At 37.1% G+C, this 24,522-nt stretch overlaps 2 protein-coding genes across 10 annotated transcripts in view; one reads left to right on the top strand and one right to left on the bottom strand.

Annotated features, from left to right (window-relative positions):
- Positions 1–421: 421 nt before the first annotated feature.
- Positions 422–2,585, top strand: LOC119573917 (sulfotransferase 1C4-like). Its single transcript, XM_037921020.1, has 6 exons — positions 422–530; positions 839–923; positions 960–1,145; positions 1,772–1,994; positions 2,072–2,180; positions 2,458–2,585. The coding sequence occupies exons 1-6, from the start codon at positions 422–424 to the stop codon at positions 2,583–2,585; spliced, it is 840 nt and encodes a 279-aa protein (XP_037776948.1).
- Positions 2,586–4,019: 1,434 nt separating this feature from the next.
- Positions 4,020–24,522, bottom strand: part of LOC119574343 (SIN3-HDAC complex-associated factor-like) — a 65,669-nt gene continuing 45,166 nt past the window's right edge. For 5 of the 9 annotated variants that reach the window (XM_037921544.1, XM_037921545.1, XM_037921547.1 and 2 more), the window contains 5 exons: positions 20,030–20,123; positions 9,486–9,639; positions 9,038–9,159; positions 8,150–8,410; positions 4,020–7,960 (listed from right to left, as the gene is read on the bottom strand). In XM_037921544.1, coding sequence (XP_037777472.1) covers positions 7,618–7,960; positions 8,150–8,410; positions 9,038–9,159; positions 9,486–9,639; positions 20,030–20,103 — 954 coding nt within the window. In that variant the 5' untranslated portion in view covers positions 20,104–20,123 and the 3' untranslated portion in view covers positions 4,020–7,617. Of the gene's footprint in view, positions 7,961–8,149; positions 8,411–9,037; positions 9,160–9,485; positions 9,640–20,029; positions 20,124–21,062; positions 21,216–24,522 lie in introns of those variants that run through there. The other 4 variants (XM_037921539.1, XM_037921541.1, XM_037921542.1 and 1 more) reach the window with 4 other exon arrangements.

The following is a 24,522-nucleotide window of genomic DNA, read 5'->3' as shown; positions in this document are numbered from 1 at the left end:
ATATTTCCAATAAAACATCCTTCAGTGGACAGAAGTCGTACATGATATACCCATCGGTTCATGTGAGTGCGAATGCATGCACTATCATCCGGACCGCCTATGATTCCTGACGTGCTTGTGTAGTCCTGCATTCTTTACCTGATTGTTTATGAAAGAGAGAGAATGCGATTAACAAAGATACATAACACTTTTCATGTTTGTGTGCCCTGTTAAGATTTAAAAAAAAGGTATGCACCTGTGAGTACTTGATCTGTGTATCCTTTATGTTAGACAGGGGCATACAGAAAAACATTGCTGCCCCCCCCCCCCCACACACACAGGTTCTTTCCTTCGATATATTTCTTTCCTTGTTCTTACATATTATTATTTAGAGCACACTGCCAAAACGAAGAACATTCAAGAGTTTGCGGATATAACCAGCATGGCGACTGAGAGCGGAGAGGAGTTAGTGAAGGTCCCAAAGCCAGAGCTGGAGAGACTGGGGAGGCACTTCACCCACTGGGCGGACGGGCTGCTGCGCCTGCGCCCAGGTTGGTGCACATGGTGTGTGTGTGTGTGTGTGTGTGTGTGTGTGTGTGTGTGTGTGTGTGTGTGTGTGTGTGTGTGTGTGTGTGTGTGTGTGTGTGTGTGTGTGTGTGTGTGTGTGTGTGTGTGTGTGTGTGTGTGTGTGTGTGTGTGTATGTAAAATATGTATGAGGGGTATAGTTTATTTATATGTTTGTCTATATTCAGATTTATAACAAAGAAGTAATTCCTTTGTTTTTTTAGATTCATGCATACAATGTAAAATTTGCTATTGAATCGAATTCCAGCTAAGGTTTCTTTTACACACATTTAGTTTATGCAAAGGTGCATTCCGGAATTTCCTGCCAGTACATATGGCACGGCTATCAGGAGTACATGCAAGATACACAAGCAACCCAGTAAAGATATCATGCATGTCATTCTTATGGCACTAGATGCCATGGGAGAGTAAACGCAGCATGGTCGTGTCTACAGTGGATGGAGGAGGACGTGGTGGTGACAGGCTTCCTGAAGACGGGCACCACGTGGCTTCAAGAGATCCTGTGGACTACGAGGAACTACCCGAACCTCGACCACCCACTCGCCAACACACCTATCCTTGACCGAGTCCCGATCATTGAGTAAGTGGACATTTTTCATGCACTTAATACGTTCACCCATCCAAAGGGGACCACGATTAATTGGACAAGAAATCAGGTGGCTGAGCTCACCTTCTCCAGCTACTGCTGCTCTCTGAACGGGGACTTGAGTTTTTTGTTTACATTTATGTCGAATACAAAGTACAATTGCCACATTAACGGCTATTACAATTGAAAAAAAAGAAAATTCAAATTAGGTTTCGTGCACTTTGTACTTAAAACCCTTCAACCCTTAAAGACATATTTGTAAATCCAAGAAAAAACGTAATTAAACTACAGGATACAGTACACACCACATTCCCTGAGTCTGTTATACATTAACGAAATCATCCCTGTGCTCTTTCTACTAACTGATGCTACCACTTCTCTCGACAGTCACATCGCTCCTATTCTTTCTAATTTATGATGCCATTTACGAACAGCGAGCACCTCAGCTGTTTAGTTTGAGTACCTCTTTTTGGACTTTAATCTGTAAGGTACATCCCAGAACTGTTTGCGAAGTAAATATAAAAATAAATAGCCTTCTTAATCGCTCATTAAATCATTGTTTTTTAAGTGTTTAAAAAAATACGGACATTTTAGACAAAGTCATTTGCTCTCTTGAACAGCACAGATATGTACATCAACCCGAAGGCCTTTCGATCCGTAACGCCGAGCCACCCACTGAAACCGATGCTGGATGACTTCAGGAGGAAGCGTCCGGACGGAGAGGCCACGCACGGCATCTACATCCAGATGGCCGGAGTGCTGCCGGAGCCCAGGATCCTCAAGACCCATTATCCGTTCTCTGTCCTTCATCCGGACTTGCTTGAGCACACTAAAGTAATTACAGTGAAGTAGCTGAAGTAACTATTGTAAGGCAAATGTACATTTAAAGCCACTTGCATTGGAATTTACTCTTATCTTAGGTCTCTCATCCAAAAATCGTGTCACTGCACCACGTGAGTTGCCTCTTCAAATACAACAATTACACTGGCACTCTAGAGCAATTCGTTGATTACTTTATTGATGGGGACGGTAAGTTAACGTGCGTTTTCCAGAGGAGGATGTTAACTTTGCACACATACGGAGTGGTGTGATGTGGCATGGTGTGTGTGTGTGTGTGTGTGTGTGTGTGTGTGTGTGTGTGTGTGTGTGTGTGTGTGTGTGTGTGTGTGTGTGTGTGTGTGTGAGTGTGTGTGTGTGTGTGTGTGAGTGTGTGTGTGTGTGTGTGTGTGTGTGTGTGTGTGTGTGTGTGTGTGTGTGTGTGTGTGTGTGCATGTACATATAGTATATATTTTCTTCGTTTTCACAGTGGTTCAAGGACCGTACTGGCTGCACGTGAAGGAAGCCTGGGAGCGAAGTAACCACCCCAACTTACATTTTCTTATCTACGAAGATTCATTCAGTCTGGCATATGGCATTATGTGGCGAAAAAACTAGTTAACGATTAGGATATGTGGACTGACGTGGGGATGAAGAAAAAACGGAAAAGGGAATGACAAGAAAAGACCATGCAGAATCAGCTGAGCCGAGGGCTGAGGTCGGAGATCATCTCAACTTTTCCACTTCCCTCATCTTCCGAGTCCGCATAATCTACTACCAAGGTCGTAAGTAGATGCGGACGATCCGTATCGTTTGGAAATCGGCAAGAGCGTCTGCCAAGAAAATAGTCCTCAACTATACAAATGATAATAATCGATAAGTTCCATTAATATGATTTTTAAATAGACATTGAATATTATATCCTTATATTTTTCACGTGCTTGTTATTTTTACGCGGCTTGTTATTGCCTCACGGTTCGCCCCGTATGACCAGCAAGTTGGGAAATCACCCACAGCGTGAAACGTTTTATATACATTAATTCTTAATACTAATCTCATATTTATCAACATCTGATGTTTCATAGCCCTTAAAGTTATTCTGCTTTCGAAGCAAGAATTATTTTTTTTTCATACACACACACAAGAGAGAGAGAGAGAGAGAGAGAGAGAGAGAGAGAGAGAGAGAGAGAGAGAGAGAGAGAGAGAGAGAGAGAGAGAGAGAGAGAGAGAGAGGGGGGGGGGGGGAAGCTCAGGATCACATCTGAATAGTGAAACATTTGCTTCTATAGTTGCTTTAAGCCGGCGTGGAACTACCCAATATGGCAGGCTGGGCAGCCATAAGCCATAATTCTTTGTTTTAGTGTTCCATGCAACACAGAACATATAAATTCATGTCCACCTTCCAACAACGCTTTCTAAAATGCAAGATTCCGACAATCTCGCCGTAACAGCTCTTTTGTTTTGACCGACTTTCGTGATAATGGTGCCACTGCACATGTTCGCTTGTGTATTGTAAACATTTAAAGAGATAAAACATGTATTTTGCTAGCCAAAAATGCAACCAGTTAAGTAGAAATAACGATTAAATGTCAGATTTTGTTAACAATTTAATAATGCTGCACAAAAATGGCATCCATTTGATGAGTGGTGTTTATCTCATCATTGAAGTTATGGCAGTGTGAAAATGGGAAAATTATACTTTCTTTTCTACTTCAGATGTCTTTTAACGAGTCAAATTATCAATAAAAATTTAACTGGATTTGTTGCAGTACTTTTCTCAGGCATTCTGCATATTCTTGACGTTAAATCCATTTGTAGGAAAACATTTACAGACGTGTCTCCTCACCAATTACTGATTTTGTTTGTTGTGTGTGAGGTTGTTTCTGTGATCGATTAATAGCAAAACCAAATATCATACAGGAACCAAAGCGTTATTTTTTAAATTGGTTGAGGAAAGGAGGCTTCTCTGGAGGTTTCTAAGTGTCCACTGTGAAATTTGAGTTATTTCTAAATAATGGCAATATACTAATGTAAAACATAAAATTAACACAAAATAGTTGACAATACTTTATTGTACTGAACTTGTAAAGGATAACTACATTCACAACTACAGAAACATTAAATAAGTGAACAGAGAAATGGACACACTTCTTAAGCTCAAATTATTAAGCTTATTTGTGGATCATCTGTCATTATACAAAACAATTTCATAACAAAGGAGAACCTTTTCTTCGACTGTCCTTTGACCATCCGTACAAACCCACGAGGAACCGGGCGACTATAAAAGCAAAAAATTGTTCACAGCTCCAAGGTATGGTTATCACATCAGGTCCAATAGTGACACTTGAATGAGCTAACACATTCATCACATCCTCAACATCAGACATTCATTTTGCTTGTGATCAACGCTTAAAATGTTGATCGCCCTGACTCCTCCCAGGTACTTGTGAGATGCAGTAGGAAACATGCTGCAGCTGTTTACTTAAAGAAAGTGCTCTAGTTCATCAACAGGCCTTTAAAAAATAAATAATTTAAATACAACCTAAAGCAGCACTTTTATATATATATATATGTACTGTAAAACGATATCATACATCATATATCACAATATCAAAATGTATTTATTCACATCTCATTAGATAAATATCCCAAGAAAGAGTATTGGTAACAAAGAGCACTGTTGCATGAATTATAGCACTTTATACAGTTGCAGTTTCATTTGTGCTTATACCATGATCATGACAAGGCAGACAGACTTCAGGGATACTATACTCCATCCCAGATCTGGTCCCACCCCCTAGTCTAACCACACATTTGTAACAGCACAGCCCATTCACCTGCCAAATCTTGACTGGGGCAGGTCTGCTGCACCACGCTGTATAATGCAATACATAAATAGAAACAAAAGAAAGGGGAAGTGATTAACTCTCTAACAGCTGCAGAAACTAACAAGGGCACCATAACAAGTGTTGCAAGATAAAATAACTGTGTGGTTAGCATCAAGGGGGTGGAAGCATATGCCTGCACACATGCCACAGGCATATGCTGTGTGACTTCAGCCTGTCACGTTGCAATTAACCCACTTAAGTAGTATACCTGAATTAAATTAGATAATAAATAATAATTATAATAAATCAGAAATGCAATGGTCATTGACACCATGAGGTATCAGGTCCATACCTATTGGAAATATTTATGAAGGGATATTAATATTATTATACACTTAACAATCTTTGGAATGCAATGCATGTATAATTTTTTTTCCCCGATTGCATTTTTTATACAAAACATGCCTCTAATCTCACTTGTCTTAAATATTCTTTAATATTGAAAAAAATCACAGTCTTTGGGAGAGTTTTGGCTCCTAGGGCTGAAAATCTTTGTCCGTGTAATTACTGGAATTCATTCTTAGAAATGCTTGTGGCTTGTCACATACGAGAACCTACTTTCACAAAGATGTATAGCAACAAGGAAAACAAGATATCATCCTTTCTCACTCAATTAACACATCAATTAGATTATAAAATACTTGACATCAACCATATATTAATGTATGGCTCCCTGAATTTAGGTTTTGGTATGTGCTCTTATTTCTGGGGGCAAGAAATTTGTATCCATAAAAAATTATAAAAAAGACCAACTATCTAAAACAGCCATAACAATGAGCATTTCACTAACAGAGATCCACAAGCATATTCCAGTATTACACCTAGGGTTTCCATAGCTTTGCATTGATTCCTTGGACGATCCTCATCAGTAAAACAGGTGCTGGGACCAACTCGGTGCCAGACATCACATTCCAGTGTGCCTGTTCCATTCATGCGGACGTCCGTACATACGCATCAACAAAACTCTGTTCTCCTTCTAGTAACTATCCATGATGCTAGAGATTCATATTGCAGCGAGCATCAGGACAGCACCGCTCATGTGTGCTAACAAGCGCATAGTGTGGCAATAAAGAGTAGAAAAAAAAGAAAGAAAAGAAAGAAAAAAGCAGAGGAAAAAAATTGTACCTTGTAATACTGAGGGCCATCTGTTCGATTTTTTTTTTAAATTTTTTATATTTTTTATCAAGTCCTTAACATTAAAAATGTTTGAAGACTAGATTCAGGTTTGGGAATAATTCATTTGAATTTGCAATATGGCAGGCAAGTCGGTTTCACCATCATCTGGCTCCATTTCAGAATAAAAACTTGTAAAAAAACAGGTTGAGCACATTATGCATATATGAAAAATTGTTTAAAAATATTTAATATTCAATTAGCTAAAAATACTTACTTTATGCTTTATATATTAAAAATTGAATCTCTACTTAGTAGAAATTCTGAAGATAACTGTATTCATATTTCAGTAACAAAACAAAGATGGGAGCAGTTGAACAAGAAAAAGGATTTTGTACTTGCCTCGCCTCCAAAACAAGAGGAAAAGAGGGAACACATAGCAATGAGTGCAATTGGCTGACAGTTGATAAAAAGGAGGCCTGAAGCAGGCTCTTATTGTCTTGCTCTAGTCATACAATTTAGCTGCATTAAACAATGCTGCAGGTCACTTTTATCAAAATGATGTAAAATTACAAAATATCATATTTCGTGTCTTTGACACGAATGTCGGCCTTTACACATTTCAGCACAGAAATAATGTAATTATTTGTGCAAAGACAGCTTTTACAAGTATCACTAATGTGTCTGGGAAGCGCATTTCTACTTCCATACTGTCTTCCCACTTTGAACATCAAAGTCATGTAGTATACAAGTTAGCTGTGCACTTGCTGGTCCCTTTTGGAAGAGCTGGATGTTGGTAAAGAATAAAGGACAAAGGAACGATGGTGGCAGACCCTGTATAATGGAGGGAGGAGGCTATGTTGAGATGAGAGACCGGAGCCAGTGACTGGTGGACTGAGCACATGAGCCTTGTGACCTGAGGACAAGAGGCAGCTGCGCCCACTCCCTGATATGGAGATCCTAGAACCGTCCCACTGCACCTAACTGTCATCAGTGGCAGCAGCAGCACCATGCACAGCACCGGAATATAATACCTCCTGCAACTCATGTACCATATGTTTCCAGCAATTTTTAAAGCTTCCATGAAAGTTGTTTGAGGTTTTATTCCTACAACTGAGCTGAAAAACCTGCACACAAATATTACATATGTTGTACTGGTGTTCTACAATATAAAAACTGAATACTTTCATCCAAGTTCACATGTATATCCTAATCTTGTAAAAAGGCTTATGGCATAAAAAATAGCATTTGTAAAATATGGTTTTGTATTCATGCATTTTCTGAAATTCAGTTTTCATAGAGCAGAACTGGTTGGCTGCTTGCAATAGTGGACAGAGTATGTGGTGCAGTAAGACGAGTATTGCCATGATACAGATTGTCATAACAAGACTTTATAAAGAGTTAGGAGGGGCTGCAGCCTAGCTCTGTGCCAAATAATAAAAAACTATTTTTTTTTTTTTTTCTTCAAAATTTATCTATCAACCCTGAAAAATACAAGTCTTGGACCCATGAATAATAAATAAAAATTCAGAACACACTAATATTGATCATGGAAATTTTGTCATATCTAAATAATAAAAAAGGTACGAATCTACCGACAATTAAATAGGTAGTTAGTCATAATTTTTGCACACTAATTAACACTATAGTTAACTTGCTAGTCCTGCTGATAAATGAGGCAAAAGCGGGGCTGAGGGAGAATTTGTTGCTGATGAGTAATATGGCTCATCTAATCGCTCGTCCAACGAGTCAGAGTCTTGATAATCATCATCTTCATTCATATTGGCTTCAGACATCATTTCTAATATCTCATCATCATAGTGGCTGCCACCATCAGATGCTCCTGAAGAAGCAAGAGGTGTGGAGGCTGGTGTTGGCGCAGGGGAGGACTCCAGAGACTTTATCCGACATGAACAGGGTTGGAAAAAGCGAGGATCTATGAGGACCTCTCCACAATCTCCTCGAAATATGAGGCCACAGCATACCTTTTCTCTGAAATGGCAAATAATATAATCAATATACTGCCAATAATAAAGAGTTGGTAAAATCACAAGGATTGTAAATAAAATAAATATAAGTATCTGCTCCTGAAACTGGAAGAGAAAAAATTCTAAATTTAAAAATTTGACCAGTTTATATAATCTTGAGTAAATTTAACATAACATGGTATTCAGTACTTACTGTTTCCAGTATGACAAATCTACAAAACTGCTGAGCTGAAACTGAGAAGGGTTCTGCTTCTTCCTTTTGGCAGCTCCTGTCAGTAATGTCCTGTCCTGGGAATCGGCATCATCTTCTGAAGGGTAAGGTGATGGGTATGGGGAGGGTGCCAGAGAGCCTGGCACTGAGGGACCCGATCCTTCACTTAATCTCTCATCTCCAACTGTGACGTCATCACTCAATGCTCCAGGAGAACCTTCTCGTCCTACTTTCCGAACGTACCTGTTGAAAGACAAAATATTTACCATTCATAGTCTAGGATCTTATAATCAAGGTATATATATATCAAAAGCTAATATATCTAATTTCTCAAAAGTATTTCCCTTGTGTATCAGGGACATTTTATCCCAAAAACCAAGCCCTAATGCTTAACTAGTGGAAAACCATTCCTCAAGTATGAAATTTCTAAAGCATCAGACCCATAAAGCTCCTTAGTTTTATACTATAAAACACAAAAAAAAAAAAATGGGGGGGGGGGGGGAGACAACCTGGGGAACCAAGAAGAGCCATTCTCATATCCCATAAGCCTCACTGAGCTTGAAATATTTAGCCTCTGCACACAATTTCAATATCTATAACACTGAGAATCTAGATCCCATAGTCTCACCACACTAAGACAAGAAAAAAATTTACCTCATAATAGTTGGTTTAGTTCTTCTCTTGTTTAATAGCATTTTATTTTTTTCATTGTATTTAGAATTACAATTAATTCTTCTAAAAATGGGTTGTAACTTATATGCCAGGAAATGTTTGATATTTCTTAATTTCACCTCAATCAGCACTGAAAATCTGTGGAAGTTACTAGAAACTCGGTAGTATTTTAACAAATGGAAAATCTAGTGGTTTTACCTGTGTTTTTTCTTTATCTTCTCTTTTACTGGTTTATCTGGATTTAAAGGGTTTTTCTTCAGCTTCTTGCTCTTGAATTTTGTGAGGGACTTTGTACCTGGTCCAGCTCTAGCATCAACAACCTGTAATATGAAATTTAGCATGATTAAGAGTACATACAGGACTGCCTTATACAAACCAATCCTATGAAAATCTGTCAAATCTGAGGATATGGTAATCACATTCATTTGTTGGTTCAACTAAGGATGATAACAAAGACATATACTTCAACAACATAAAGAAAAGAAAAAAGAAAAAGAAAAAGAGAAGAAGAAGAAAGAAAGGGAAAAAATGAAAAAAAAAAAGAGAAGAGAAGAGAAGAGAAGGGAAGGGAAGAGAAGAGAAGAGAAGACAGAAGAGAAATTAAATAATAATAAAATAAAACCCTACTACAGCAAGGGAAACTTACATGATGCCAATTGCGGTCTGTTCCCTTTGGCAGCTTCTTCCAGCGTTTGACTAGGAGAACACATGCATTGCAAATCTCCCCTGACCTTCTCTCTTTCAAGTTAAAACATTCTACAAAGTCATCTTCATACTTCTTAGAGTCTGTAAACCGCGAACTGCAAAAGAAACAAGTATAAATTTGTGGAAATAATTCTTTAATGGAAAAATTATTTATTATTACCAGCCCCTCTTTATATATATATATATATATATATATACTATATATATATAATATATATATACTATATATAATATACATATATTACATATATATACATATATAAATATATATACATATATATTAATACATATAATATACATAATATATAATATAATACATATATATATATATACATATATACATATATATACTATATATATACATATATATACATATATATAACATATTATATATCATATAATATATATATACATTATATATTATATACATATATATATTATACATATACTATATATTATACATAATATATATACATACATATATATATCATATCATAATATATACATATAATATATACATATATATACATACTAAATATAATACTATATAACATATATATATATATATATATATATTAATACTAAATATTATATATAAAATATAATAATAATATATATTATATTATATTAACATATAATATATATAAATCATATATTATAATATATAATATATACATAATATATATAATTATACATTAATATACATATATATACATGTATATATACATATATACATATATATACATGTATATATACATATAATATATATATATACATACATTATAATATACTACATTTATATACATACCATATATATATACATACATATATTATATATATAATATGATATATATATAGTATATATATATTTATATGTTATATATGTATATGTAATATATATATATATATTACATATATATACATATATACATACATACATACATATATATATTCATATTTTTTAAAACATATATCATATTATATATATACACATATATAATATATATACAACAATAATATAAAATATACATACATATAACAAATATATATAATATATATATAATATATAAAATATACAAAAATAAAACACAATACATATATATAACATATAACATATATAATATATACATATATAATATATTTAAAATATAATATACAACAAAAACCACACATAATATAATATATATTTTATATACTATATATTACATATATATATATTATATATACATATATAAAAATTTTATATATAAATTAATATATAAATATATATATATATAATACATACATATATATATATAATATATACAATATATATATATATACACACATATACATATAATATATATATATATATATATATTTATATATATATACATATACGTGTATATATATATACGCCTATATAACACACACACACACACACACACACACACACACACACACACACACACACACACACACACACACACACACACTTTTGCCCGGTATCTGACATCCCTAGTCATACATTCAATCTATTAATCCCTACAATCTGGTTGATGTGACTAACAGGTCATGAAAAAATTTGGCTTGAGGGGCGGGTGCTGCGAACATGCCATCATGGGAAAATTTAGCTGTCAAACTGGTGACACAAACGTACTGATGTGAGCATTTTGGCTAAAGGTCGGGGTGAAGGGAATGATTAACCACAAGTGCACAAAGTTCTTGGAGGGTGATCAGACTCATTTGGAGATTAGGAAGGGGCTACTGCATTATTTCCATTGTTAAACAAGTGTGGAATGTACTGTCTGTGAGCCATGACTGGAAGAGCTCTGGTTCCAGGGAATGTGATATTTCCATGCTCACAATCCTCTTCCTGGCTGCCATGAGCTTTGCATGGTGTAATGAAGAAAAATTATTCAAAAAGGAATAATAATAATAATAATAATAATAATAATAATAATAATAATGAAAATGGCATAAAAGCTAAAAACACTTATGCAGAAAAAGAGAAAATAACATAGCACCCGGCAAAAGTGTCCACTTATCATTAATATAAATAACCATCATTTTCATTACTCCACTACCAAAAATAATCAATAAACAATTTAATAATAATAATAATAATAATAATAATAATAATAATAATAGTAATAATTAATAGTAATCATTAATAATAATAATTAAATAAAAAATATAAACTAAAGCTTTAAGATCCTCTCTGAACCTGATTCTCTTAACAAAAGCCTTGAGGTAAGATAACAATAATATTGATGGTCCTCACAAATAGGAAATATAATTTAATGATCTTGATTATAACAAGAACTGTTTATGTCCTTTCAGATGGTACAGAGAGATGGCGAGAGGCAGAGAAAACCTGTCTGTGTTTAAGTAAAAATGTGCAGCATAAGACAACTCTTTTCGAGCTAAACATTTCATACATCCTTTCTTGCTTATCTTTTGACAACCTGACCCCCCCACCCCCAACATGAAAGCACATACCCAAATTTCTTAGGAAGGGCATGACTCTGACCTTCCATTAGTGTAATTTCCTGGTAGTTGTATCTGAGATGGAACTTTTCATTTCTATGACGAAAGGAAGGGGCTAAAGTCTAAACTTATTTGTTATCTCTCTCTTTTAATTATCCTTAAAACTCCTCATCCTTTCCCAATTCCCATAAAAAACTACAAAATCTCAATCTACCTGTTCTTGCTTGAATAATGATTTTCACTTAGTGTAGCTGGATATAATTTATTCATATAACGGGGTGGGGGATATTTCTCACTTTTGCAAAGAAATGCCACAACTGGGAAAGCAGAATGAACACAAGCTGACATACAGAGAATTTGTTGTCTGCAATTCTTGCCAATTTTGCTTATTGAATAACAAATAATGGTAAAAGAAATGGGAGTGGGGAGGACCAATGTATTATTTTTCTCTCAGTACATTTACCTTCATAGGTATAAAAAAAAAAAATAGATAAATAAAAAACAAGAAAAACTAAGCATTGGCTTTAGCAAGATGCTAGCTGATAAAGATAACAATGAATATGACCTCTCCCAATTCCCCTTTCCTTAAATTTTAAGAGGTTTTTATTCTAATGATATTAACCACTGGATCTGGAAGCTTCATGCCATCAAGTGACCCAAAATACAGGCTCCAGGCTTGTGTGAGCGGACTATTGGATTTGCAGCTTGTATGACGGGCATATGCAAACACTTGTATATAGTGACAAGACTATGCCTCCCCTTTGCTATGTTATTTTCTCTTTTTCAGCAAGAGTGAAAGCATTTTTGGCAAATGACATTCTTTGTCATTTGATTTGCTTTATCCATATGGTAAAAGACTGTTTTCCTTGCACAGACTCCATATCATCTCTGTAGGTAGTCCATAAGTCAGTGTAATAATAATAACAATAACAATAATAATAACAACAGTAACAACAGCAGCAGCAACAATAATTATAATAATAATAACAATAATAATAAGGAACATTTTATTTGTAATGTTTAATTTTTTTTTTTCATAATATTAAAGATTCTGTAATACAACCTGCACCACCAGTCATAGGATCTTGAGCATGGAAATAGCATCCTCCCTGGAGCAGGTGCTCTACCAGTCTTAGCTCACAGACATTACAGTTCACACTCGTTTATCAATGGAAATAATGCAAATTCCCCTTCCAAAATGCCAAATTACCCTCCAAGAGCTTTGTGTACTCACGCTTTTAGCCGAAATGCTTACGATGGCAATTTCACATCTCCATGCCAAATTTCCCATGAAGGCATGTTCACATCACCCCCCCTCAAGCCAAAATTCTTCATGATATGATGGTCACGTAATCCGGATCATAGGGGGTTAAAATCAATACTGTTTTACTATTATTGATATTACGATTGCTATAAAGTTATGAAAATAATATTTTTGAAAATCAAGGAAAAGGGTAACACATGGGGTAGGTAGGACTTGTAAATGACAACTAGTTGACCAAGTACATGTGTAAACAAACGGAAACCACAGTGGATAAAGCATGTACCTCATGCCATACCAGAACTTACTGTCTATTCTTAACCAGTGCTGCTTTGTCTCTCTCTCTCTCTCTTGTTTTTTTTTTTTCTTCTCTCTCTCTCTCTCTCGTTTGTTTGTTTGGGAATGAGTCTGCACATAGATGACTCTGCTGGTGCTTAGCCACAAAGGAGTCAATTAGTAGACCTTGTGACCTTATCTGATTTAACTTTTCCTTAAATTGGCAGGGACCTTTTTTTTTTTCTTTTTACTAATGCTACAAATATCGATGATGTTATTTTTACTATAGATATTATAATTACTATAATGTTATAGACCTCAGTAACAGCAAAATAAGATAACGTAAAATATTTTCGAAAATCAAGGAAAAGGGTGAACAGGCAAGACAGGCTGTACTCATAATTGGCTCATTGGTGACTTAGTACAAGTGTAGCCATCTATGTGTAAAAACAATTAATAAAGTAAACTCACAGTTGGCATGGCACGTACGTAAGGGTTAAGGCCAGAAAGTGATGGTAAAACGCCAATCCTATATACTTTAAATATACGAGCCAAGTTAATGTTCATTTTTTTTTTTTAGACTTCTAAACCAGCAGATATCTAGGTGGATATCTGCTGGGTGGATGGTCAAAAGAAGCATTTGCTTGATCTCAAAAAATACAATTATGGGGAGTTGAACTGATATATTTTTTGTACAGATTCTCATAAAGTAGCCTAAATGTTCAAAACAATATATCTCAGCAGATATTTCCTTAAGAACTTTCATTTTGCAAGCAATAGATATATGAGACCAGAGCAGAAGCAAACACTTATCATTTTTAACAATCAAAAATGTCAAAACTAAGACTGATATAAAATATTTCTAAATATTATCACTATCAATCACTCCTTTCAGCTACACAGACACAGACACACACACACACACACAAGCTTGTCACATATATAAATTTCTTTGACACATATTAAGGTTGACATTTATTTGAAATTAGATTGGTAATCATATTTACTGTATGACGCTTTTGATCATTATCATTTTCACATGACAGCTGACAGACGCATCACTGATTTGGATACTTGATCTTTCAAAGATGTGCACATTGTAAAAAACTTTTGGTTGGGTTATAGTTGGTTACTTCTAATTATTCATAATAGTCAAACTACTCTGTTCTGAATTTTGATGATCTTTCAGTGACAAGGTGTGATTATACTGGTCATGTAGGAATATAAAATTGAGAATTACCCATACTAACTCACTTTATCAAAATAGACCTTTTGGTTAGACCATTAGACTGGTGGAGGGAAAAAAACATTATGAGATATTAATCCCTACAATCTGAATTAAGTGACCATCATGTGTTGATGGGCAGGTAACATGAACATGCCCTCATGGGGAAAATTTGGCTGTGAGCGTGGATGACATGAACTTGCCATTGTGAGCATTTTGGCTAAAATGGTAACCCTCCAAAGCTCTTGGAAGGTGATTAGACTCATCTGGTGTTTAGGAAGGGGCCTTTGCATTATTTTTCTTGATAAACAGGTGTGGAATGTAATGTATGCGAGACATGATTGGAAGAGCGTAGGCTCCAAGGAGGATGCTATTTTTATGCTCAGATATTATTCCTGCTATTTTCAAGGAAATATCAATATCATAATAAATAGCAATCTTTTTCCTTTCAAATACAGATTCTTTCTTGAAGATAACAAATGGTTTCTGTATTAAAACATACTGAAAAAATGTAAAAATGAGTGCCATAAGGCAAAGTGTAATAAAACGAGATTTGCTATTTCTTGACTGCTCATTTATGCACACAAGAGATGGAACCAACATATATCTCATATAAACAGATCAAACTGGTTCTATAACCATCTGAATGGTTTTAATGCATTGCATCCAAAACACTGGGGTTCAATTGGCCTTCTCTCCGGGGTATATGAAAGGCTAACTGGGCTTGCCACCAGGGCCTTTTCGATATGCTTTTATTCTGTAATACTTGTATTAAAAAACACAATTCCAATGTTTTGCATATTTAGATGAATAATATTCTTTTTAGCTGATAGGCCAGATTATGTACATTGGAGTTGATTTCAATAAAGTAGGTTACATTCTGTGTACAAGAAGGAATGTGCTTTTATTGAGGGATAAAAAAGATTTTCCCTCATTTTTGGAAATCTTTTTTTATGAAATTAGAAATTGTATGCAGTTATATACAGGGATGCTACTCCCCACTGTAAAAGGCTATTCATGCTTCCTACACTGGACAGGATGGCCAATGATAGTAGTATGTACAGCCTGACTCTATTGTTGAAAGAGTACACACAAATAAATGAAAAAAAAAATACAATCACACATAATTGTCATCTTGGTTCCTGCTGGAGCGCTGATTTTGAAACCAATGTGGAGCCAAAATGGAAGACATGTGGAGCACATTTTGAGTTAATGGCTTACACATATTACGCTTATATGCATGCCATATTGCTCGACCACATACACAGGTCTCACCCTCGATATGCCATTTAGCTTGAGTATGGTGCGCAGCTGACCAAGCCCTAGGGGGGGCTGGAGCTGGAGTGTTTGAAGTATCAAGGCAACAGGTGTTCTATGGGTGAGGTAATGTCAGCAATAATTCTCATCTTGGTTCCTGCCAGGGCACTGGCTTTGGAACCAACCAAGTGGAAGACACATAAAGCTCGCATGGAACTTTTTTACCTTGGGGGGGTTTGCAGGCACAAATCTCGCAAAAATTATGCTTATATGCTCAACATACCCACAGTTACAGTATTTTCCCCTTTGTGTATCATACTTCAAGGGAGTCACACTGGCTGAGCGCCAAATGAAGATGCGAGTAGTTGACAAGAGGAGTCAAGGTATATTTCATGCATAGTATGTGAATGATTTATGTGCACTTCATTCAGAGGCTAAAGGTCAAACATTAGAATCCACGTTTTGATTAGGTGTTTTTAACTATTCAGTTTCTTTCCACAGGAAAAAATTATAATGATTAACCTTCAGACCAATATGGACTCAAAACATAAGGATTGAGAGAGAGAGAGAGAGAGAGAGAGAGAGAGAGAGAGAGAGAGAGAGAGAGAGAGAGAGAGAGAGAGAGAGAGAGAAGAGAAAGAGAAAGAGAAAGAGGAAGAGAGGAGAAGAGAAAGAGAGGAGAGAGAGAAGGAGAGAGAGAGAGAGAAGAGAGAGAAGAGAGAGGAGAGAGAGAGAAGAGAGAGAGGAGAGGAAGGAGAGAGAGAGAGAGAGAGAGGATGAGAGAGAGAGAGAGAGAGAGAGAGAGAGAGAGAGAGAGAGAGAGAGAGAGAGAGAGAGAGAGAGAGAGAGAGAAGAGAGAGAGAAGAGAGAGAGAGAGAGAGAGAGAGAGAGAGAGAGAGAGAGAGAGAGAGAGAGAGAGAGACTAAAGAGTAAAAGGCTATTTAGCTCTCTGTAAGAATATGCATAGTAATACTACATCCAAAGTAGGGGATGACACTCTTCAGACTACAATGTTGACCACAGTGGTGTTGCCATAGTAGTGTAACAACACAAATTACACAATTTTGTTCCATGATGCAGTCCTAGCTAAGCAACTGTTGCATTGAAAGCCAAGGCCCTGCAAGACTGGGTTGTGTCTTAAGCTAGAAAACTGCTGGTTGACTGCATTTTCATACTTATCTGGCCCGGTGTTGTGTGGGATTAACCCAATAAATGAAGCCAGTTCCCTTAGGAGAACTCTGGTGTGAGAGGAAGGGAGGGAGGCATAAAGAAAAAAAGAGGTAGAGAAAGGGAGAGAATGAAAGAGGAAGAGAAAGAGATAAACAAACACCATGAGAGAGAGAGAGAAAAAGAAAAAAAGTGAGAAGAATGAAAACAGAAAAAGAGAAAATAAAAATGAGTTTTGAAGTTCTAACATCAGAACTTAAAACATTGTGCTCCATACAACCAAAGGTCTTAAAAAAGATGGTGAGTTTTTGACCTGATGGTAGCAGTGTGTGAACATTTAAACTACATTTGTGAAGGTACACTAAACAGTAGGGGAAAGTTATGCACTGTACTATGCTGGCCATAAAGACGGGTGGAACATGAATGCACAACAAAAAACAATGAAATCAATCTGGCACTACATGAACTCAAAACAGCCACTCAATCATAACAAGCCTGTCATTTGTCCATTACAGCAGTTTGCTTGCCTCCCCACTGAATGCTTAATTTTCTCAGGACACAAGACTGTCATCCTTAGGTACTGACAGGAGCTTTTGTGCCATATGTGTGCATACCTTGACATTTCTGTTGCATTTGCTCCAGCCATATTGTGCTTTATTTCCAACTCATTCTTTTCCTTTAAATTTGTATATATATGTATACAGAGGGTGTATGCATTCAAAGATTTTCTAGGACCAATCACCCAACAATGGATTTACAAAAAGTTTTGTTAATCTGAACTTTCAATAAACACATTGTCAGGTACTTTGGACATGCATATCCTCAGACTCAGACTCTCTCTCTCTCTCACACACACACACACACACATTCAAGTTGAAAATGAACATTTCTATCAGCCATATTTTGCTGCATCTTGGTGTGGCATTCTTGAAATAATTTAGTAAATAAAATAAAATGTCAAAGGAACAGTTGACATTAGAGCAGTATATTCACCCTAAAATATGAGCAAAAATATGATGGAAGCTACATCTTTTGTGCCAATTTCAGATATTGTCCTTCATATGCCAGTCAAAATGACTGGTTAATCATAGAGGGTTCCTTCATCAAAGACCCAGAACATTAATGCCACCAACTGTATTTGTACCTTTCCTGTCTGCTCTAATATGGTGCATCAACTTTAACTCACTCTTTTTAACTTTTATTTAATACTATGATGACAGCTTGCCATGCCTTACCAAGCCATGCTCTGGACATCACACACAGTCAGCCTCTTTAGTGAAAACAATGAAAGCACAAGAAACTTCTGCTTTCTCCGCTGTTTACAGTGTTGGCTGTAATCTTTAACTAAAAGAGGCTGAAATGAGACTTTATTGACCAATGACAATTTGGCCCAAATGAGTAAACAAGTATATAGTGAATACAACACAGAGCAGGCTCAACCACAAATGGCATGAATACTTGCAACTCGGGCAAGTAGCCTTGTTGTATCATGGAAAGTACAGATGCTATCTAGCATACAAAGAGTAATTCAGTAAGCTTTAACAAGCACACAAGTTAAAGTGTATTAATTCAGCTGCAAAACAGAACCCAGAGGAATACCCTATCATAATGCATTTAGGTTAACTGTTTAACTGTTAAATACAAACAAAATAACTTTCAGCATATATTTGGTGTACAAAGCTTTTCTAAGAATGCTAACCTACACAACAATTTTGCAACAAAATGCTGCCTATGGCAATATTCTCTCGCAATGAAGTACTATTGCAATAACCACTTGTTCTCTATGGTTACACCTCAGTAATAAACAACTCACCCAGCAGCTGTAGTGCAATAACATCTGAGATTAGGAACAGATGCCCCTTTCCTGATGAAGGATAATGCCGCAGACTAGGTTACCCTGGTTGCTATAGTGGTTATCAACATACATTTTGAATATTATTCTGGGTTATAACTTGGGAGCTGAACTGCTGTATTTTGTATATGATATATTTGGAAAACTTTGTCAATAACTATTAGCTGAAAAGAATGAGTTAAAGTTAACAAGGTACACTGAAAGCAAACGCCAAAAATTTTGAGTAGCTGTGGCATGAACACATCTGGCTTAAAACATTACACAACAAAACCTGAACAATTCTGAAATTGATAAAATGGCTGCTCTGTTATTCTCCATATTCAGTACAATATATATAGACAAACGCTATCTCCCCTTCTTTAACCTATTCATATTAGGTTTCCCTACACCATGTACTCCAATTTATGTGTGAAATGTTGAAAATGTGAAGTGTAGAAAATATAGTCATCCTTTTGACAGTGGCATACCCTAGTTTTCAAAAATGAGGGATTATCTCTTCAATGACTGCTGTCATAGCCAACCAAGCAAACAACAGTTTAGAGCACACTACTTAGGGTAGTCTTCACTGTGTGGCATGGATACATTTAGACTTTGCTTGGTATGATTATACAGCGTCCAACATGAGTTGGGTAAGACTGAAATTACCTGGTTGCCACTATTACCAACTACTCAAAGGATAAACACACACACACACACACACACACACACAAAAACAGCCACATACTTTGTCAGACAATTATGCGTACACAATGTAATAACTGACATAAACCTAAATCTCTTTCAAGTAAAAAGAAAGTTATAACATCTATAAAACTTCGGCCATGGTTGTTTCTCGTGTCTAATGGGGCATTTCAAGCCCATAGAGTTAATACAATGTCTGGCAAACCTTACCTTTTCTAAATTAAACACATAAAACCCATCAAATTAATACTACATGACTAAAACCAAACTGTAACTATAAACTGAAGACACACATACCTGCTGGATTTGGCTTTGCAGATACAGCAGCCTGTGGTTGACCTATACACCTTGGGTTTGTGGAAGGAAAACATTGTGTGTTTTGTGGCTGAGCCTGAAAATAAAAAGAAAACAAATAGAACACACAATTGAGGTAGTCATTAAAATGCACACAGATATCTTCTTTAACAATATGTATAATGTTTTACAATGTATGAATAATAAAAGGTGTTGAGTCACTGCAGCTGTAGATTACACACGGCTCATTATCAGTGATATTACACCCACACAGATAAGTGCACTTTCTTTATTGTTAATTTTACACAAATGCACATTCTTCATCATAATATGTTGCCTTGTATTAGGAAATGAAAATCTTTGATTCAAATCACATTTTCAGAACCAAACACTGAACATTCTGCATACACAAACTCCACGCCCACAATGAATAAACAATTCACACACTATAATCATATCACTTCTGGTGAAAGAAAATTCCACGGCTATCACTCGATAAGAATTCGACGACGCAGTTCTTTGTGCTGTTTTAGCTTCCAGATTATCCCAACGCATTCTCTTCATGATTACTTCACGAAGCACACGCATATAACATTCAATACTGTTATCCACAGTTACTAAAATCATTATGGTTTATAACTGCATATATCACAAATGTTGATAAAATCACTCACTGCATTTCAGCCGACAATACTCTCCCACTGTATGCCAACCACTTTTTTCCGTTTCAAGCTTTCGAAACGCACCTCATCGCCATAATATCTACAGAACTCAATCAAATACCATTTGATCGATATTTTTGAAGGACTCCGGTAACGACGTTCAACTTTCTCCATCACAATTCAATGTACTGTCAACAGAAAGCTTCTTGTAACCATGAATTCAAACGTATAATATATAAAATGCATCCGCTCACTAACTTGCATCATTGGCGAGACACTGTTAGTGTGGGTGTCGCAGCAGGAACCCATATCATATGTTTCACTTCATATCACAACGAAATGGCACATTTTATGGTAAATGCTGATTCTATTACCTACGGTATTGCTGACGGTGCACTGAACAAGTTGTCAGTACTCAAAGAAAATAAATAACCATAAAAACCTAATATAAAGCGCGGAGGGATACCCTCTCTCTCACAACGCGCAGCAAACTGAAGGCGAAAAGCGACCATGGGGGAAGCCCAGCCCGACTTCCTGTGATGCCTCCCTTCCCCACTCCCTGTGCTGGATGAGAGGAGAGGGGGCTTTTGATTCAACCATTATTTCTATTAATACTTTAAGACACGTCTTCTAGAGATACACCCGTATGGCAGAAGGACGAATCAACCTTATCGCAAAGTAAAATACATATTGTTTTCATCCAATATTCTACAACAAGCATTTTTCAGAAATCTACCCCCTTCACGGTGCCTCAAACACTTCAGAGCAATCAGCTGGTCGTGACGTCAGAAGGATGACGTCAGCGGACCTGACGCGTGCCGGGTCCGCCAGTCACTTTCGCAGTTGTGAGGAGAAACCCTTGGTCCACCAATGAGAATGCAGCTCCCTTCAAGGTTTAGTCGCTCACCACTCACGGGCGGTGGGAGATGACGTTCATGCGTTCTGACGTCACACACTAGCACCAATCAAAGGGAACGGACTCTGTGACGAAAGCACTATGACGTAGAGCGTATTGATAGCCAAGCGGCAGGTAGACGGTCTAGCTGGCGTACGCACAAATATGGCCCTGTCCATTGAGCGGTGCTGTGACCCACATCCAAGTACCGGCCGCTCCAGCTCTGTTCGGAGCGCTGCTTCCATCACTATATTCCTATCTCTTCAAGACACATTTGCCTTGTACAACCCCACTAGAAGCCACAGCCATTCATCACGGTCTATCAATCCCACCTTCCCTAAAACTATCGGTATTGTAAGTCTGCTTATAATTGACAACTTTCACGCCATGAAGGCGACATGACGCCTCAGTGAATTTCAGCCATACACACGGCTATCGTGAAGCGAGGCTGTATTATTAGTGAATAAATAAATTAGTCGATGAAACATACTGTGCTTAATTAGAAGTAATCAGCATCCACTACCAAAATAAGCCGAAATTCACTCTGCGCACAGGGTATCACGCTTCATGGAAAGAAAAAAGAAAAGCGAACCAGCTGTAACCCTCCAGATGCGCCTCAATGTAAAATAAAAGGGTGTCCGTGTCTTAGCCAGGCATCCAAGCATAGAGGAATTGCTGGAATAACTTTCGAAGCGCATACTGTGCTTAAGGTATTTATTATAAGGATTTCGAGATTTTACGTCTATGTAAAAATAATTAAATCAAATGGGACTCTCAACGGGACTGAATAATTCGGAGAAGAATCGTGTACGACTCCCGCAAATCCTTGGCGATTTCGGCGGCAGTGGATTATGGTGTGTAATGAATACCCAAACCAGGACACTTCCTTCGACATCGTATGAATTAGGAGTCCAAGGACATCAAACGGCAGATGGGAATCAATTCTACAAGAAAACGCAGCAAATAGAATGAAGACGCTTTGCTATTGAGGGTTAAGATATTCTTTAAAAGTTAATCTGCACTTCGATGAATGAAGATGATAAAATTATCGAAACGAAAAGAGAAAAGCTACCGCAGTGCTTGGGGATGACAGCACCTTCACCCTAAGCAGGAACTAGTAGTCTGGTAGCACGTGACTGTCTGGCTAACCTTGGTGCTAGCGCGTGGCTCACGTGACTCGGATCACCAACTCCACACTGGGACTTTCACACAGTCATACAAACAAACATATACATACATACATACATACATACACACACACACACACACACACACACACACACACACACTACACACACACACGTGGGTATATGAGTGAGTGCGTGTATATTTGATGTGTGTGTGTGTGTGTGTGTGTGTGTGTGTGTGTGTGTGTGTGTGTGTGTGTGTGTGTGTGTGTGTGTGTGTGTGTGTGTGTGTGTGTGTGTGTGTGTGTGCGCGCGCGCGCGTTAAGAAACCCGAGAGATAAGTGATTGAACCAAATGACATGCTACAAAAGGAAAATAGATGATGTTAATGAAATCAGTGTCGAGCAGTGTGTATGTCTAGTTTGGAGGGGAAAGGTGATTGCCGCAGTCAGCACGCCCCTCCCTCCCTCCTTCCTAAGTCACGTGTATGAACCTCCGCCCTCTCCGTTCCTTCTGCCTGGCAAAACAGCAAATACAAAGTATGGCACGTGCAGGGAGTTGCCGACGAGACAACGGCGAAACTGTTGCTACGAAACACTGAATTTGTTTCTTGGTCCGACAGGTAAAACCTTTGTAAGAAGCCTTTCGTGCGTCCCATAGAGGAAGTCGGCGCACTTCCTCATGCGCTAAGAAACTTACCAAGAGGTATACAGCGTAGTGGAAACGCATACTAATTAACTTCTTGTTTGTCTTAAAAAAGTAATAACCTAGATTTTCTAAAAGTACCTCCCTTATGTGTGGGATATGCATTTAAATTACTTTACTGGAAGAGTTCACAATAATAATAATGATGATAATATTGGTGACAACAATAAAAACAGTAGCAATAACAAGACGATGACAATTAACAATAACGATGATGATGATTGATGATTGATGATGATGAGATATTATTATTATTGATAACATTTTACAATAACGGCAATAATAAAAATATCAGCAACAATAACAGTAATAATATGAAAATAATAATCTTGTGCATCATCATAAACAGCTACTTACACTTATTTCGATCCGCATAAAATCAATGAAAACGCAAAAATCTGAAGCCATCTCAACACCCTGGCAGTAACGCTCAAGGTGAAAAAGAAGGTGTAAGTAATGGGTCATCATGACAAAACATTGTGGCGCTAGGACACAAGGTGGCACGTGCTACGAGTCGAGATGGGGTGTGACGTCATCCGATGATGATGCGTTGTAAAATGAGCATAATAATGACGGTTAAATGTCACCAAACAATACATTATTTGGACTGCTTCAGCATATTCGTAACTCGTGAAATTCAACAGCTTCTCTCCCGGTCAATGTGCCCCTAGACTAAACTGATGTCATCCATTTCGTTGAATCGAGACAAATGCACAGCTCACGAGCCCAAGCGCATGAGATGTAAACAGTCTGGTTGGGATCGTCAACCCGCCTGTCCGCGAGGGCAGGTGTGGCAAAATGGCGGGAGGGGAGATGGCGGAGGTTGGGTACGAAAGGAGGGGGGGGGGGGAGACACGCGTTCACACCGCGCGAACTTCGCTCTTCCCTTGGAGTAGCCCGCTCAAGCGACTCTTCGGAGTGACGCTATAAGATTCACTTTCCCTTGCTGTACTCGAGGAAAACACGACCCTTAGACTAGCTTTGTTCTGATTCCCGATATTCCATGCCCAAGCTCTTGTCCCACGCTCCTACGTAAAGGCGCTGATCTTAACCCAATAATTAATCAGCTGCAAAACGGATACATTTTATCTTATATGTCTATGAGTG

This window comes from Penaeus monodon, chromosome 6 (assembly GCF_015228065.2).
Source record: "Penaeus monodon isolate SGIC_2016 chromosome 6, NSTDA_Pmon_1, whole genome shotgun sequence".
Classification (NCBI taxonomy): Eukaryota; Metazoa; Arthropoda; class Malacostraca; order Decapoda; family Penaeidae; genus Penaeus; species Penaeus monodon.
The sequence above is the reverse complement of the archived record's forward strand: the minus strand, read 5'-3'. Positions and strand labels throughout refer to the sequence as shown.